We start from the raw sequence: 19,713 nt of genomic DNA, 5'->3' as shown, positions 1-19,713 counted from the left end.
AGCCCTACTTATTTTGCTGCTCCCAATCCATTAATTGCAATTGTACCTTTTTGCATCTAATCTGCTATAGAATAAATAACACAATATTTTTTGTTATATGGCTTTCATGGTTGCAATAATTTTGTAATGCTTTTGTTAACAATTTTTTACTTTAATATTTCTGCTCATCTAAATTATCTTACAAAACAGCCATAAAAAAAAAAAAAAAAACACTTACATGATAGTTGAATTTTGGTGCTGAATAAAATTCTAATGATGACTGGTACCTGAAATCTAATAAGAATTCTATAAGCTTGAAAGAAGTTAATTTATTACATTTCTCTTAAGTAAAATAATCCACAAATTTTCAGATCCATAATTTTTCCTAAGATTACAAAAATATATAACTTGAAATTTTACAAAATTTTTGACAGGTTTCAAACTTTTCAAAATTATCTTTGCGGAGATCATGAGATGCAGGAAGGTGACATACACTCGAAAATGGTTACGAACAGCAAATCTGAAACTGGCAAATTTAAGGAACTAAGGGAAAAAAAGTGTTAAGTTTCTGGCTCACAATATATTTTATACACATTCACTGGCTATTAATTTGGTTAGGTATATATGCTGAAGAGAAACAGAGAGCTAATCTTGATTGATGACTGGATAAAGCAGATTTTTTATTTTTAATAATATTATTACTTAGTGTTTAAGAGTTTGTCATTTTTTCTTAAAAGTTTTAAACAATATTATGTTATAAATTGCAATAATATATATATTTATAAGATATTTGAATTTATTTTTCATTATTATTTAATATATTTATAGCTTCCCATATGTAGTACTTTACTTTTGTCAATGTTAAACTTCATTTACCACCTCTCCGCCCATCTGCTCAACTTTTACAGATCCTATTGCAGCAGCGTACTGTCATTACTGCCCTTAACAACCCTGCCAACCTTTGTATCATCTGCAAACTTGGATTTTAAGCATGATATACCATCACCAATGTCATTTATAAATATACAAAACAACATTGGACCCAACACTGAACCCCGAGGGACTCTACTAATAACATTAGTTCCCGATGAGCAGTGTCCATTGATTACCACTCTCTGTTTTCTCCCACTCAACCATCCCTTTATCCATAGCAGAAATTTGCCTCCAATGCCACACTGCTCCAATTTGTTCAGCAGTCTTCCATGTGCAACAGTATCAAAAGCCATTCTAAGATCCAAATATATGATATCAAAGTTATTCCCTGCATCCAGTTCCTTTGTGACTACATCATAGTATCCAATCAAATTGGTCAGGCAAGACTTTCCCTTAACAAAACCATGCAGTGTCTGAGTTCTAACTGAAGTCTTGTCTAGATGATCCTGCAGTGCTTCTTTAACCAGTGCCTCCATTAATTTTCCTGGAACAGAAGTTAAACTAGCAGGTCTATAATTACTTGTGTCGCCCTTTGATCCTCCTTTGTGAATTGGAGTCACATTTGCACATCTCCAGTCCATGGGTACTTCCCCTGAGTCCAAGGAAGCTCTCATAATTATGGCTAAGGGTTTGCTTACTTCCTTTGCTGCCTCCTGTAATATAACTGGATAGATCTCATCCACCCCGGGTGCCTTTTTTATGTTTATCTTCAACAATTTCTCTTCCACTTTCCTCTCGGTTATTACAAAATCATCTAGCTCACTGCCAGAGTTTAACTCACCTCTGGCATTCCTCTCCCTGAATAACTCCTCATGCTGTTGTTGTTATTTGGTTTTTTAGGAGCATTAGCAACTAAGGCCATATTGCTCCGGGGATATGCGGTGGTCATTCCCTGACCTTTCCGCTTCCTCTGTATTTGGTGGTGATGGGCTCGGTCCCCGGGTCTAATCAAGAAGCGTGTGCTACGCACTGCTGCTCCTTCCCACCTGGCTACAGAGGTGCTACTCCTCATGCGTGAATGTAGATGCAAATACTCATTTAGTTTGTTAGCCACCTGAGCAGTATCATCAACAGTTGAACCATCAATATCCAGTGGGGCAATCTGATTCATCCCTTTCCTTCTAGAGTTTACATAGGTAAAGAACTCTTTGTTGTTTTTCTTTGCATCCTTTGCCAAAGATTTCTTATAATCTGCTTTTGCCTACCTAATCTCCTATGTGACTTGGTTACAGACCAGCTTATATCTATCATAGGCTTTCATGTCACCCATTAATTTATATGTATCCCATGCATTTTTCTTTTCTGCCATTAGGTCATCTGACAGCCATTTAGGCCTAAACCTTGAACAATATTTATTAGTTGGTAATTAAAGCGTAGTAGCTTCCAAAATGAATTCTTTGAATGCTTCCCATTTTGAATTTGCTGTTGGTAACTTCATCAGTTGGTCCCACCATATAGAATTTAAATACTGTCTCAGACCACCGTAGTCACCTTTACGAAAGCAAAAACCCTTCCCTATGCCACCCCGATGGTAGTTACCTCTTTGAGTAAATTCCACCTCAGCACACTGTGATCACTGCCACCTAGTGATTCCTTTATCTTCAGATTCTTAATGCATGAAGAATCACTACTGATAATTAGATCAAGAGTATTACTCCCTCTAGCTGCCTCCCGAACATGCTGATGTAGAAAACAATCATCCAATAAATCCACAAAAGCCTTGCTAGTGTGTGAGTGACCAACTAAAATTCCAGTCAATATCTGGGAAATTAAAATCCCCCATTATAAGACTCTCTGATTTACTGGCCCACTCTATTTCCCTGTACTGTTTCTAATTATACTGATCAGGCGACACACATTGGCGACACATTTGCATTCTCAAATCCAAAGGAATCTCTCCTGAGTCCAAAGATACCTTCATAATTAACCTCAATGGTTCAATACACTCCCTCATGCTCTCTCTCAAAACTATTGGGTATATGCCATCAACACCAGGAGCCTTACTTGCCGTTATGCTCAAAAGTTTTTCTAATAAACAATCATCTGTAATTACAACATCACTAATTTCATATGGCTCAGACTCACTCATACAGCCTCTTCTCAGCATAAAGGGTCATTTTTCAGTAAAGACAGATGCAAAATACCTGTTCATTTCATCCACAACATCAAGCTAGGTTGTCTAAGACTTTCTCCACAGTCAGTACACAATGGTCCAATCTGATTCGCTTTTTTCTTCATTGTATTCACATACATGAAAAATTCCTTGTCCCCATTCTTTGCTTTCTTAGCCAATGCTTTCTCATATGCAGCCTTGATCTCCCTGACCTTATTTGTGGTACTAATACAGCTAAACTTGTACCTCTGTAGGTTTCAGTACTTTTCATCACTCTGTAACTGTCCCATACTATTTTTTTCTTCTCTGTTTGATCAGTCAGCTCTGCCATCACCCATTTCGGCATCCTCTTTCTGCAATATTTTCTTAAAAGTATTCCATACAAATGTATTCACCATCCCTCGACAACCTTCCCAGTTCCCAGGTGCCATACAGTGCCTTAAATTTTCAAAGTCTCCTGTTCTGAAGTTTTCTCCTCTTCTGAACCTATGCCTTTACCTTTAATTATTGCAACAACTTTCTTCATCATCCAGCTGATGATTGCATGATCGCTGCTTCACAATGGTTTCTGTACTTTAAGCACTGTGATGTCATCTGAAACTTTAGTAATGATGAGGTCAAGGATATTCTCATCCTTGGTACTTTCCCTAACATGTTGATACAAATAATAATTATCCAGTTTATTTTTTTCACAACCATGAGTCTCACTCCCACTTATTCCAATCAGTCTGGAGCAGAATAAAGTCACCCATAATAAGACATTCACACTTGCTTGTCCATTCCAACTGCATGTAAAGACTCTCATCATATTCTTCAGAATCTTCTGGTCTATAGATTATGCAACACACACACACACTTCAAAATATCATGATAACAACAATCATAAAAATTTATGATAAAAGTAAAAGAGAAGCTTTCAACTTCCAAGCAACAGTTTTCGTAATCTGAACTCTAATAGTTCTAAAAAGATTCATAGAAATCTTATTAAATTACAATGTTTGATCGTCATTAAAATCTGTAATAATATTAATTATACTACAGATGAATTTATAAAAAAAAAAACTAATAAAAAACTACTGCGAAATAATGTACCAGTAAAGTTTATAAATTCTCATGTAAACAGAATATTATTCATGGTTAAATGGTTTATGCTATATATCCAACTTTGTTATTGAATGGCTGTAGATCAGGGATTCTGAACAGAGGCAAAAATTGGTTTTTGGGGGCAAAAAACATAATGGGATTACAATGGTTTGTGGCCCTCCTAAGTTAAACTCTATTTGATGACATCTTATTCCTTAATATTTAATTTCTCTTATTGGGTTTTCTTTCCCCCTAAGAAAACTGATTTTTAACATAGAGGTATATTATATTTTATTAGGAGTGAGTGAGAAATTTTGATAAAAGGACAATAGTGGTTTGATTTAATTCAACCACCTTTGCTTTTAATAGGCATTAAATGCCTAAGTGCTTCCAGAGGTAATGTTTCTGCAATCCTTGGCATTTGCACCTTTCCGACAGCTGCAACCTTGGCGGCAGTGTGGTGAGCGTCATTGGTTTATTTATTCTTTTGTTTCATTGGTAAATATATGAGGCATGGATGAGATGAGGAAATGTTTCAGTCTATTGTTTCTACTTCCTAAGCAACAATTAGTATGGATTTGTTTCCTTGTGGAAGCTGTTTATTTTTGATCCACAGTGCTTTTGTGAGTGACATGGGCTACGAGAGTCAAATAAAAATAGTTTATATTTTATTATGCTTTATTTTATTTAATATTTTATTTTAATATTTTATTATGTAATTCATCCCATCATCAATCTATGTCAAGTGCTGAAAAGGAAAAGTGTCAACAGTATCTGGATCTAGCTTATGGTTTTATTGAAAGCCCATTCAAATCAAGACAGCCTATGTGTCTTACATGTAATAGTTCTTTTTCAAATGAGGCTTTGAAACGATCAAGACTTTTAGATCACTTAAAAGTGAAACATCCTGATCAAGTTGGTAAACATCGAATATTTAAAAAATTTAAAACAGAATTTTGAACAACATAACTCTGTTGCTTCCTTACTCCCACTTATTCCAATCAGTCTGGAGCAGAATAAAGTCACCCATAATAAGACATTCACACTTGCTTGTCCATTCCAACTGCATGTAAAGACTCTCATCATATTCTTCAGAATCTTCTGGTCTATAGATTATGCAACACACACACACACTTCCTCTCAGGTGATTATTCTGAGCAAGTTCACTTTTTGGTCATTTGAAGTTGCACCTTGGTTACTTTCACTTTCAATAACTTCTAAACTATGATAGACAGACATAAACAGTAAGTGACAAAATTATTCAGTAGGAAACATGACGTTCAGTAGTAAGTTGTGACGATACTGAAAGTTACATCAACTAAATGTGTTCAAAGATTTCGACAAAATCCCAAATCAAACGTTGAAAAGCAAGCACCAAATTCGGTGGCAGAACGCAAGAGAGAGAGAGATATAGAGAGAGAGAGAGTTAGCATTAGCATTAGCATTAGTAGAGGCATTTGATGCAAGAAAGCAAGCTTATGCAGCATCAGCCAAAAAAAAAAAAAATAAATAAATAAATAAAAAATAACCACTTCCACTTCATCCCTCTGTTCGTTCGAAATACCTGTCCAGCTGAGCCTTAAACTTATTTAGGCTATCAACTTCCACGACAAGGGATGGAAGTCTGTTCCATCAACCAACCACCCACTGGCTAAAGGCAAATTTCCTCACGTCTATCCTACATCCGTCTTTACTCAATTTGAATTTATGCCCTCTCAGGTGATTATTCTGAGCAAGAGGAAGAATCCCATTCAAGGCTTTATACACCTTTATCAGATCACCTCGCTGGTGCCTAGTCTCCAGACACTGTAATTTGCAAAACTGAAGCCTTTCTTCGTAAGAGCACCCCTTTGTTCCATTCACTAATCTTGTTGCCCTTCTCTGTACTCGTTCCAGCATCTCTACATCCTTTTTGAAATGAGGCCTCCAGACTTGTATACAGTACTCTAGGTGTGGCCTGACCATTGCCTTATATTTGTACAAGGGAATAATCACCTCCTTATCCCTGCTAGAAAAATTCCTATATATCATCGACAATACACCATGACCTACTCTTGCAGCCTGTCTGCACTGCTCAGAAAACTTCATATCTGCCTGCACAACCACCCCCAGGTCGCTTTCATTCTTTACCACTGTCAGTGTAGTACCACAGAGTTGATACGTTGCTCTGGGGTTGCTGTTTCCCATATGTAGTACTTTACATTTGTCAATGTTAAACTTCATTTGCCACCTCTCAGCCCATCTGCTCAACCTTTCCAGATCCTGTTGCAGTAGCATAGTGTCAGTAGTGTCCTTGACAACCCTGCCAACCTTCGTATCGTCAGCAAACTTTGACATTAAGCTTGATATACCATCATCAATATCATTTATAAATACAGAAAACAATAATGGACCCAATACTGAACCCTGAGGGACTCCACTAATAACATTAGTCCACGATGAGCAGTGTCCATTGATTACCACTCTGTCTTCTACCCCTAACCATCCCTTTATCCATAGCAGCAATTTGCCTCCAATGCAACAAAAAGCCTTTCTAATATCCAAGTATATAATATGAAAGTTATTCCCTGCATCCAGTTCTTTTGTGACTGCATCATAGTATCCAATCAAATTGGTCAGGCAAGACTTCCCCTTAACAAAACTATGCTGTGTCTGAGCTATAACTGAAGTCTTGTCTAGATGATCCTGCAGTGCTTCTTTAACCAGTGCCTCCATTAATTTTCCGGGAACAGAAGTTAAACTAACAGGTCTATAATTACTTGTGTCGCCCTTTGATTCTCCTTTGTGAATTGGGGTCACATTTTCACATCTCCAGTCCATGGGTACTTCCCCTAAGTCCAAGTAAGCTCTCATAATTATGGCTAAGGGTTTGCTTACTTCCTTTGCTGCCTCCTTTAATATAACTGGATAGATCCCATCCACCCCAGGTGCCTTTCTTGTATTTATCTTCAACAATTTCTCCTCCACTTTACTCTCAGTTATTACAAGGTTCTCTAGCTTACTGCCAGAGTTGAATACACCTCTGGCATTCCTCTCACTGAATAACTCCTCATGTGTGAATGTTGACACAAAATATTCATTTAGTTTGTTAGCTACCTGAGCAGGATCATCGACAGTTGACCCATCGATATCAAGTGGACCAATCTGATTCATCCCCTTCCTTCTAGAGTTTACATAAGTAAAGAACTCTTTGCTGTTTTTCTTTGCATCCCTTGCCAAAGATTTCTCGTAATCTGCCTTCGCCTGCCTAACCTCCTTTGTAACTTGGTTACAGATCAACTTGTATCTATCATAGGCTTCTGTGTCAAGTGTTAATTTGTATGTATCCCATGCATTTTTCTTCTCTGCCATATGTCTCATTAGTTCATCTGACATCCACTTAGGCCTAAACCTTGAACAATATTTCTTAGTTGGTATGTAAAGCCTAGTAGCTTCCAAAATAAGTTCTTTGAATGCTTCCCATTTTGAATTTGCTGTTGGTAACATCAGTTGGTCCCACTGTATAGAATTTAAATACTGTCTCAGTCCATCGTAGTCGCCATTACGAAAGCAATAACCCTTCCCTTTACCCCAAATGGTAGTTACCTCTTTGAGTAAATCCCACTTCAGCACACTGCGATCACTGCCACCTAGTGGTTCATTTACCTGCAGATTCTTAATGCATGAAGAACCACTATTGATAATCAAATCAAGAGCATTACTCCCTCTAGTTGCCTCCCGATCATGCTGATGTAGAAAACAATCATCCAATAAATCCACAAAAGCCTTGCTAGTGTGTGAGTGACCAGGCTCCAAATTCCAGTCAATATCTGGAAAATTAAAATCCCCCATTAGAAGACTCTCTGATTTACTGGCCCACTCTATTTCCCTGTACAGTTTCTTATTATACTCATCAGAGTCATTAGGCCTATAGCACACTCCTACTCTCAATTTTGATCTCCCAATGCTTATGTCACACCAAACTGACTCGACACTGCACTGCCCAGCAATGTCGACTGGCTTCACTTCCTTGGATTTTATATATTTCTTAACTAATAGTATGCTATTAGTTAAGAAATATATAAAATAACCCCTCCTCCCTTCCTATCCTGTCTATCCTTTCTGTAGATATTGTATTCCCCAAATTCCAGTTCTGCATTCCTTATATCTGTGTGACACCATGTCTCTGAAATCCCCACAATATCTGCCTTTGATGTTTTGAGCAATACCTCAAATTCATCAAATTTATTTACTAAACTCCTAGCATTGGTGTACATGCAAGTATACATGCACCTGTTCTTTTTCTTAGCTACCCTAACACAACCCATGTGTTTACTTGTACCCCAATGATTCCCAGCAGTCTCTGAAATATCCTGCAGCTTATTTTCCAGGCTGCGGCTCAATTCAATAGAAGCAGTGCAAGAATCACTTTCACCTCTGCCAGTGGCTACTGTTAATCTATTAGTCCTTGTATCCCCCCAATCTAGCAGTTTTCCGACCCACCGAACACTGCCTCGATAGCATCAGCAAACATTCTTGCACCCTTTCTATTTAAGTGTATCCCATCCCTGTAGAAGCAGTCTCTCCTGTTATCAAGTACAGACCAGGCTGAAAAAAATTCTACCCCTTGAGTCTTTCACAATCTTTCCAGGGCTGAATTGATCGACAGGGCTCTCATCATATACTCCCTCCTATCGTCACTTTCAAATTCAACCCTAATTCACAGCTTTTTTTTCAACAGTGACCTGTACTTGTTAAGTAATTCCGCCGGTCTCCTACTCTTAATATCATTAGTGCTAACGTGTACAACTATATCACCTTTTGTGCCCTTAAAAGTTGTAAGCATAAATGCTAGCAAGATCAGTTAGAGGCAGATGTCCACCATCAACATCAAAAAGAACTGTGCAATCAGCGAATGAAGATCGTCAAAAGTGTAATATGTTAGCTTCAAAAGAATTTGAAAGAACATTTTTGAACAACTCGTTCGGATACGTCTGCAGTGTTTGTGACAGACTGTGGTTTCAGAATGATTTCAGATTATCAAAGCCAAGCCATATGCAAATTCTTGAAGATGAATTTCCAGAAGCAGAGAACTTGGCATCGTTTATGCTTTGCAATGCATGCTTCACAAGCTGAGAATCAGGAAATCTACTGTCATTATCCAAGTCCAATGGCTTGATATATCATCCATTTCCATTTAATTTACCGCCACTCGATTATATAAGCGTTGGTTTCAGCTAGATTACTATTCATGCAGATGCGACATTTGCGATATGAAACTGGCAGTTATTGTATTGTCAGACAAGTCATAAATGTTCCAGTTGACGTGAATGATATGGTTAGAGAGTTGCCTCGTGCTTTAGCTGACCGATTATGCATTCAATGTTCACATCAAGAAGCATTTGATTCATAAATCAACTTACCTGCAAGGATATGTGAGAAAAGAAATGGTCAAATCGTGGTTAAGGTATTTAATCAATATTCCTCTGTAGAAATGTTATAACCTCACAGTCGATTGTCAGTTGCTTGTTACAGTTTCATTGAGAGTTACCAATAGCGAACAAGTAGATAATGTAGAGAAGAGACATCGAATTACCTATGGCACAGCAACACACTTTACTTGGGAACAAAGACAAATATCATGCAAGTGCTCCTGGACAACACAATCAACCGATGTCGACAGTTTATGATGAACTTGCTGAAGAACTGTCGTTTCTAGCAATATACTTAGGCAATTCACGTAAATTTAAAGATGGATGATGTGATACTCCGTTTATGATGGCAATTAGGAAAATAAGACGAAAAGATCACCGAGCAGTAATGCCGCATCATATTCTATACATGATGATGAAAATTTTAAGCTTGAGAAGAACCGAAGGTTTATATTCCACTTTCAAATGCATCGGAGAAACTTCGAACAAAACAATGAATGATAGAAGACCAAAGATTTGTTGAAGAATGCACTGAACGTAACTTGTCATTTCTCAAATCCATTCCAAATTCTGTACACTACTGGTCTCAACGCAAGAAAGATGCCTTTGCTATGATCAGACAACTTGGTAAACCGACCATGTTTCTGACATTGAGTGCGACGGAGGTTCGCTGGCCACATGGCCTCTTGTAAACACTTCACAGACTAAACAGAGCAAAGATACAGAAGTTGACGAACCAATGAAAGAATTGACAGCATTGCAGCTTATGAAGATAGTCAATGAGATTCCAGTCACATGTGTAATATATTTCAATAAGGTAGCTGACGTTATAATGCATATATTGCAATCAAAAAGGTAGAATCTTTTTTAGAAATTCAAAGTAATCGATTTCTTCAAGCGTATAGAGTTCCAGCATCAAGGCAGTCTGCATGCTCACATTTTGCTGTGGCTACAAAACGATCCTAAAGAATTGGTTTTGGAAGATATGCCAAAGACTGTAGATATAATAGATGAATTGTGTAGTGTTGATGCTTCAGATCTTCCGATGTCTTACTCAAATCAAGTGCACAAGCATACATTTACTTGTTTCAAGAAGAATGATGACTGATGTAGATTCAATAAAACCCCAGGGACTCACATCTGGTGAGTATGGGCTTGGCAGACCCAGGGTACTGGGTGTGCCAAGTACAGAGAGAGAGAGAGAGAGAGAGAGAGAGAGAGAGAGAGAAGTAGAAAGGAGAGAGAGAGAGAAGTAGAAAGGAATCACCAAGAAAAAGAAGAATGATGATATTCAGCTGAGTACCCTGGGTGTGCCAAGCCCATACTCACCAGATGTGAGTCCCTGGGGTTTTATTGAATCTACATCAATCATCATTCTTCTTGAAACAAGTAAATCTCTCTCTCTCTCTCTCTCTCTCTCTCCGAGAGAGAGAGAGAGTAGCAGAAAGATTGGGGTAATTCGGAAATTTTCTTTTTTTTTGGCTGGTGTAGCATAAGCTTCAGGCTTCCATTGTACCATATGTCTAATAATAATAATAATAATAATAATAGTAATAATATTCCATATTGGCCTATGGATCAAACTCGAGTTTTAACACTGATGAACACACAAGACAATCGACGTTCAAGTTTCAAACTACATTTTCAACAATATAAGAAAGATCTTGAAGAGAAACATTACAATACACTTGAGCAGTTTCTAGAAGAGCGCAAGTTGGATATGAAAACTTACTTGGATGTTATTCGATCAGGATTGAGGGGACCTATCGTTCTAATGAAAAGAAATATGACACAACTTTGAATGAATACCTTCAGTCCTTGGATAGCTGATATATTAAATTCAAACATGAATTTACAGTTCATACTTGAGGAACATTTGATAGGTGGAACAGGACCAGGGTATGTCTGCCAGGGGCAAAGGTTGATGATGTTGTAGAGCGGATATCATCTTTTAAGGGCACAAAAGGTGATATAGTTGTACACATTGGCACTAATGATATTAAGAGTAGGAGACCGGCGAAATTACTTAACAAGTACTGGTCACTGTTGGAAAAAAGCCGTGAATCAGGGTTGAATTTGAAAGTGTCTGCAATTCTGCCCAGACACGATAGGAGGGAGTATATGATGAGAGCCCTGTCGATCAATTCGGCCCTGGAAAGATTGTGCAAGGCTCAAGGGGTACAATTTTTTTCAGCCTGGTCTGTAATTGTTAACAGGAGAGACTGCTTCTACAGGGATGGGATACACTTAAATAGAAAGGGTGCAAGAATGTTTGCTGATGCTATCGATGCAGTGTTAGGTGGGTCGGAAAACTGCTAGATTGGGGGGATACAAGGACTAATAGATTAACAGTAGCCACTGGCAGAGGTGAAAGTGATTCTTGCACTGCTTCTATTGGAATGAGCCGCAGCCTGGAAAATAAGATGCAGGATATTTCAGAGACTGCTGGGAATCATTGGGGTACAAGAAAACACATGGGTTGTGTTAGGGTAGCTAAGAAAAAGAACAGGTGCATGTATACTTGTGTGTACACCAATGCTAGGAGTTTAGTAAATAAATTTGATGAATTTGAGGTATTGCTCAAAACATCAAAGGCAGATATTGTGGGGATTTCAGAGACGTGGTGTCACACAGATATAAGGAATGCAGAACTGGAATTTGGGGAGTACAATGTCTACAGAAAGAATAGACAGGATAGGAAGGGAGGAGGGGTTATGCTATTAGTTAAGAAATACATAAAATCCAAGGAAGTGAAGCCAGTCGACATTGCTGGACAGTGCAGTGTCGAGTCAGTTTGGTGTGACATAGGCACTGGGAGATCAAAATTCAGAGTAGGAGTGTGCTATATGCCTAATGACTCTGGTGAGTATAATAAGAAACTGTACAGGGAAATAGAGTGGGCCAGTAAATCAGAGAGTCTTATAATGGGGGATTTTAATTTCCCAGATACTGACTGGAATTTGGGGGCTGGTCACTCACACACTAGCAAGGCTTTTGTGGATTTATGGATGATTGTTTTCTACATCAGCATGTTCGGGAGGCAACTAGAGGGAGTAATACTCTTGATTTGATTATCAGTAGTGATTCTTCATGCATTAAGAATCTGCAGGTAAATGAACCACTAGGTGGCAGTGATCACAGTGTGCTTAAGTGGGATTTACTCAAAGAGGTACATACCATTAGGGGTAAAGAGAAGGGTTATTGCTTTCGTAAAGGCGACTACAATGGACTGAGACAGTATTTAAATTCTATACAGTGGGACCAACTGATGATGTTACCAACAGCAAATGCAAAATGGGAAGCATTCAAAGAACTTATTTTGGAAGCTACTAGGCTTTACATACCAACTAAGAAATATTGTTCAAGGTTTAGGCCTAAGTGGATGTCAGATGAACTAATGAGACATATGGCAGAGAAGAAAAATGCATGGGATACATACAAATTAACACGTGACACAGAAGCCTATGATAGATACAAGTTGATCTGTAACCAAGATACAAAGGAGGTTAGGCAAGCGAAGGCAGATTACGAGAAATCTTGCAAGGGATGCAAAGAAAAACAGCAAAGAGTTCTTTACTTATGTAAACTGTAGAAGGAAGGGGATGAATCAGATTGGTCCACTTGATATCGATGGGTCAACTGTTGATGATCCAGCTCAGGTAGCTAACAAACTAAATGAATATTTTGCATCGACATTCACACATGAGGAGTTATTCAGCGAGGGGAATGCCAGAGGTGTATTCAACTCTGGCAGTAAGCTAGAGAGAAATACCAACTAAGAAATATTGTTCAGCATTGAAGATTGAAGAATTGTTGAAGATAAATACAAGAAAGACACCTGGGGTGGATGGTATCTATCCAGTTATATTAAAGGAGGCAGCAAAGGAAGTAAGCAAACCCTTAGCCATAATTATGAGAGCTTCCTTGGACTCAGGGGAAGTACCCATGGACTGGAGATGTGCAAATGTGACTCCAATTCACAAAGGAGGATCAAAGGGCGACACAAGTAATTATAGACCTGCTAGTTTAACTTCTGTTCCCGGAAAATTAATGGAGGCACTGGTGAAAGAAGCACTGCAGGATCGTCTAGACAAGACTTCAGTTAGAGCTCAGACACAGCATGGTTTTGTTAAGGGGAAGTCTTGCCTGACCAATTTGATTGGATACTATGATGCAGTCACAAAAGAACTGGATGCAGGGAATAACTTTGATATTATATACTTGGATCTTAGAAAGGCTTTTGATATTGTTGAACATGGAAGACTGCTGCACAAATTGGAGCAGTGTGGCATTGGAGGCAAATTGCTGCTATGGATAAAGGGATGGTTGAGGGGGAGAAGACAGAGAGTGGTAATCAATGGACACTGCTCATCGTGGACTAATGTTATTAGTGGAGTCCCTCAGGGTTCAATATTGGGTCCATTATTGTTTTCTGTATTTATAAATGATATTGATGATGGTATATCAACATTAATGTCCAAGTTTGCAGACGATACGAAGGTTGGCAGGGTTGTCAAGGACACTGCTGACACTATGCTACTGCAACAGGATCTGGAAAGGTTGAGCAGATGGGCCGAGAGGTGGCAAATGAAATTTAAAATTGACAAATTTAAAGTACTACATATGGGAAACAGCAACCCGAGAGCAACGTATCAACTCTGTGGTACTACACTGACAGTGGTAGAGAATGAAAGGGACCTGGGTTGTGCAGGCAGATATGAAGTTTTCTGAGAAGTGCAGACGGGCTGCAAGAGTAGCTCATGGCGTATTGTCGATGATATATAGGAATTTTTCTAGCAGGGATAAGGAGGTGATTATTCCCTTGTATAAGGTAATGGTCAGGCCACACCTAGAGTACTGTATACAGGTCTGGAGGCCTCATTTCAAGAAGGATGTAGAGATGCTGGAACGAGTACAGAGAAGGGCAACAAGATTAGTGAATGGAACATAGGGGTGCTCTTACGCAGAAAGGCTTCAGTTTTTGCAAATTACAGTGTCTGGAGACTAGGCACCAGCGAGGTGATCTGATAGAGGTGTATAAAGCCTTGAAAGGTTTGAGCATGCTCAATGCTGATGGGATTCTTCCTCTTGCTCAGAATAATCACCTGAGAGGGCATAAATTCAAACTGAGGAAAGACGGATGTAGGATAGACGTGAGGAAATTTGCCTTTAGCCAGCAGGTGGTTGGTTGGTGGAACAGACTTCCATCCCTTGTCATGGAAGTTGATAGCCTAAATAAGTTTAAGGCTCAGCTGGACAGGTATTTCGAACAAACAGAGGGATGAAGTGGAAGTGGTTATTTTTTATTTATTTATTTTTTTTTTTTGGCTGATGCTGCATAAGCTTGCTTTCTTGTATCAAATGCCTCTACTAATGCTAATGCTAACATTCAAGCGCATCATATGTTGTAGAATATGTTAACAAAACCAACCGAGGCATAAGCCATTTGCATTGAGAGTTGATCAAATTGCAAGAAGAGTATCCAGGTCAAGATACACTGACTTGTTAAAAAGGATTAGCATTAAAATGTTGAACAGTGTTGAAATGAGCTTGCAAGAGGCAGTTTGGTATTTGCTTTGCCAGCCAGTGTCTGAGGCTAGTAGAGAAGTTATGTACATTCCAACTACGTGGCCTCACAAGCATCAGAAAAGTAAGAAGAGCAAGAAGCAAATGGCTGAAGAAAATCTTGACGATGATTCTACCAACATATGGAATGAAAATATTATACAGAAATATCAGAAAAGACCAAAAGATGGAGAGCTCGGTCGGCTTTGATTGGCTGATGTTGCAGTGAAATACAGTGTTGTGAAGGGATAATGTAAACCCAGAAAACAGATGCGAGTCATAAAATATTGCCACTATGAAAAGTCTGAATTGGCAGAATATAAACGTGAGATGGTTTTACTTTACTGGCCTTTCGAAAATGAAATAGCTGATATCTTAGATTCAAACAAGTTTCTTCAGATATACGATGAAAATGAAGAGTACTTTATGATTTGCTGCAAAAGGTACGTGTCAGACATTGATAAAACATTAGAGTATTGTAGAAAACTTTGCATCGAAATGGACAATAAAGAGGATACTCGAGTGAAATGCGAGGAATATGTTCAAAGTTGAATCACAGAGAATGCTAGTAACAGACTTCAAGAGAACAATGACGATACTAAAACGATTTTGGGAAACTCGCTATCTGCTGTGGTACATTGACGAGATAATGTCATGACCAGTGACAATTACTGCAAGTTGGTTCAAATGACTAATAGAGAACAATGGTAGTTATGCATCGAATAACAGACTGAGCTAACACAACATTGCTTCAAATATTCTTTACTGGTCCAGCAGGCTGTAGCAAGACATTTAACTTGAAAATTATGATGGAAACTTACAATCGCTTAAGTCAGGTGCACAACCCGCTTAACACTGCATTTGTTACCTGCGCGTTGATGGGGAAGGCGGCCATAGCGATTAATGGTACTACAGTTCATTCGGTGTTCAAAATTGGTATGATGCGAATACACGGTGGTCTTGCTCGAGAAACTTTGCACCTCTATCATAATGCGTTTCAAAACGTTCAAGCAGTATTCATCAATGAAGTTACCATGACTGGAGCTGACATTTTGCATACAATCAACGCCAGACTGCAAGAGATCACCAGAGAATTTGATTGAGAGTTTGGTGGTTTAGAAATCATATTTTGAGAAGATTTGCATTAGATACCACCAGTGAATGCAAGGCAAATATTCAAGCCTCATAAGAATTCCATCGGAGGTGCAATTTTGTGGCAGCCTCTTAGTTTCTTTCCACTGGTTCAAGTGATGAGACAGTGATGTATTCTCCGGCATATTAAGTAAATTGGAAACAGTGAAACGTTAGATGTTGAAGAAAATAAGTTAATCGAAAGTCGATTTAGAACACGAGACTTTGTCATGGAACAAGTGCTGTTCATTTGTTTCATCGTAACAATGATGTTGTTCGATATAACGCTCAAATGTTGGAAGGAAACACTACCATTGATTGTAAAGCCAACGATCACTTCACCAGTTACAAGAGTCATGAACAGTTGACTAGTATGCAAACAAAACTCCATCAAATAAGCAGAGATTGGAGGTTTGCCATACATATTACATCTATTGACTGGAAAACCTTATATGATCACTACAAACATCAATGTTGAAGATGGTTTGGTCAATGGAGTGATTGGAACTTTACAGCACGTTGAGATGGAAGAAACAGAAATCAAAAGATTCTGGTTACATTTTGAAAGCAAGAATGTTGGAACTAAGAGTCATCTCAAGTTCTCATCCACATATAGTGTCGCATTGTGGTGTATTAAAATCTGGCTGGACTCCAATTATGAGAAGTTCTGCCACAGTATCTTTCAAAAGCAAAATGCTTAAATGCAAAAGAATCCAATTTCCTTTGGTTGAAGGTTGTGACATGATGGTTCAAAAATCTCAGAGTGTAACTTTCAAAGAAATTGTATTTGATTATGATAAGAGTCTTGAACAGCAACTGGTATACGTTGCATTGTTGAGAGTTAGAAGCATCGATGGCCTGTTCATCAGAAATCAGAAAGACGACTTTACATTCTACCATGCTTGCGGTTGTAACACACCTAAAATGCAAGATCTTTGAACTGAATTGAAATGTTTGAATAAACATCGTTTGAAAACACTCTCTACAACTGCATTACAATTTTGGGATCAAGTTGCTTGTAGAGTTTCAGAATGGTATTGTTGAATACATAGAGTTTGAAACTTCATAGCGAAGACATTGCGTCTGATCTAATTCTCATGGAATCGAATATCTTGGCATTAAATGAAACATGGCTTGAAAACGATGAAAATGTTGATGTTCGAGGATACAAACAATTCAAAAGATTTTCTGTGCGATCTGGTGGTGTTGCGATATACAATAAAATCGAATCGACAATATTTACACCACATGACTGGTACAGATAATTATGACGGCATTTCTGCAGCTGAAGTTGAAATAAATAGACAGAAGACTTTGCTTGTAACATTCTGCATCTCACCTAATTCAACATTGGAGCTGATTAAAGTTTTCTTAATATCCAATCTAGCGATTTATATGCCAAAGTTTGAAGACATACCTAAAGTTGAAAGGAAATTCAACTTTCAAAAGATCCCAATAATTTTAGTGGGTGATTTCAACAATGATGTTAAGAAACCTGAAAATTCTCTCCATTCCTCAGCTTCATGGAATCAACATTCGATCTTAAACTCGCATCAGATCCTACAAAATCAACTATGCGTGGTCAAATCATGTATCGACATGGTCTTCAATTGCAATGTTAATAGTTTGAATTGTTTCAACTATGTAACCTACTTTACTTACCACAAACCTTTATTGTTCATTGTAAATGAAAATACCAAATAAAATAAAACTTATTTTATTAAGCTTAAATTGTATTTTTTCATTTCACATGACTTTATTCACGGATCCACCTTCGGCTCCATGGAACCAACATCGATTAGGCCTCGTGTCCAGCCCACGAGTCCCTAGGAGATATAGATCACTAGAAAGATTGGAACGAAATGAAAGTAAGCCTGTATGCCACGGAGGAATCCAGTGCCAAAGAAATGAAAGTAAGCCTGTCTGCCACGGAGGAAACCAGAGTGCCACAGAAATGAAAGTAATCATGTCTGTCATGAAGGAAACCAGAGTGAAAGGGAACTGAAAGTGAATTAGCAGCCATTCTGGAACATAGTCTGTTCAAGTTTTTTTATTGAACCCCGAACTCGTAGACTCATAAACTAAACTCTGTGAGAAATTGATGGATAGTTCCTTTCAAAAGAAAAATCCATTTGTATGTACTATTTAGTTACTAAAGTTGATGACCATGAGGTAACATAAGGATAGTGAAAGGGTAAAGAGAAAATAAAATTATATAAGAGAATTAATTTTAAAAAAATGAAATCATAGGTGTAGTAGGATGGGGATGTGCTAATCTATATTATTATTCTAGACAATTGTGCTAACAGAGGATAAAATAACAGATAATGTGTGAGAAAAGGAAATTTATTTGTTGAGAAACTTTGAGAGAAAAGGGAATAATAACTAGGATGCTAACTCAGATAGAAATAAGTGAATTATAGTGAGTATTACTGATGCAAAGTGATGATAATTGTAATATACAAAGGGTACTAGGAAAGTTTTGCAATACAGCTTTGTTTATTTAATTTTTTCAAAGTAATTTCCTCTACATTCAATACACCTCTCCATCCTCCGAAACCAATCTTTAAACCAGTTCTGCCAAGTTTCACTAGGGAGTAAAGCACACTCGTTGTCCCAAGCCCGTAGAAGGTCCTCATCACTGGAAAACCGCCTCCCTTTTAGCTTCATTTTCACATGCGGGAACAGTGCAAAGTCGCAGGGAGCAAGGTCTGGTCTGTAGGAGGGTGCTCGAGAAGTTTCAGTCCTGTCGTGGTCAATATTCGGTGCAGGCTTTGGCGCGGTGAACTGGAGCATTATCGTGATGGAGGTACCAGGTGTCCATTCTTGACTTTGGCCGCAGGTTCTTCATAGATCCAATGACTTTAGGCAGGCATTGTTCAGTATACCACTTAGTTGTGACTGTCTTCTGCGTGTCCAAAACGACACGTTCCACAATTCCACTCGATTTGAAAAATACAGCTATCATTTTCTTCTCTACAGATCGGGATTTTCTGACAATTACGGGTGTGTCCGTCATCATCAAAGACCCAAACTTTGTTTTGAGCCTTGGTCGGCAGATCGTAATAGTACAGCCAAGTCTCGTCACCTGTCACGATGTTGTTCACATACCGAGATAGTCCCTTATCAAACTTTTCTAACATCTCCCGGCACCAAGTCACACGTCGTGTCATCTGCTCTTCAGTCAGTTGATGCGGGCACCCAGAGAGAACAAAGTTTCTTCACGTGCAAATGATCTTGCAGAATCGAACGAATTGCTGGTGCATTTAGGCCCAAAGTATCCTCTATCTGTTGGTAGGTCACTCGCCTGTTTTCGTCAAGCATTTTCCTCACAGCAGTAACGTTTTCCTCCGTAACTGACGTTCGTGGCCTTCCCGGCCTCTCAGAATCCTCCAGAGTGAAATTTCCCCTTTGGAATTCTCTATACCACCTGAATATCGTTGTACGATGTGGACAATCATCATCTAGTGCAAGAGTCATTTCTTCTAAGCACTGGTC

General features: G+C 38.4%; 1 protein-coding gene across 5 annotated transcripts in view; it reads right to left on the bottom strand.

The window, feature by feature from the left end:
* LOC150077345 (C2 domain-containing protein 5) overlaps window positions 1-19,713 on the bottom strand; it is a 992,151-nt gene that overhangs the window by 68,157 nt on the left and 904,281 nt on the right. For all 5 annotated transcript variants that reach the window (XM_090386765.1, XM_090386767.1, XM_090386764.1 and 2 more), the window contains one exon: window positions 218-273. In XM_090386765.1, coding sequence (XP_090242891.1) covers window positions 218-273 — 56 coding nt within the window. Of the gene's footprint in view, window positions 1-217; window positions 274-19,713 lie in introns of those variants that run through there.

This window comes from Mastigoproctus giganteus, chromosome 12 (genome assembly GCF_048544385.1).
Source record: "Mastigoproctus giganteus isolate SK-2022 chromosome 12, ASM4854438v1, whole genome shotgun sequence".
Classification (NCBI taxonomy): domain Eukaryota; kingdom Metazoa; phylum Arthropoda; class Arachnida; order Uropygi; family Thelyphonidae; genus Mastigoproctus; species Mastigoproctus giganteus.
Note: the sequence above shows the minus strand (reverse complement) of the source record. Positions and strands in the feature narration are given on the sequence as shown.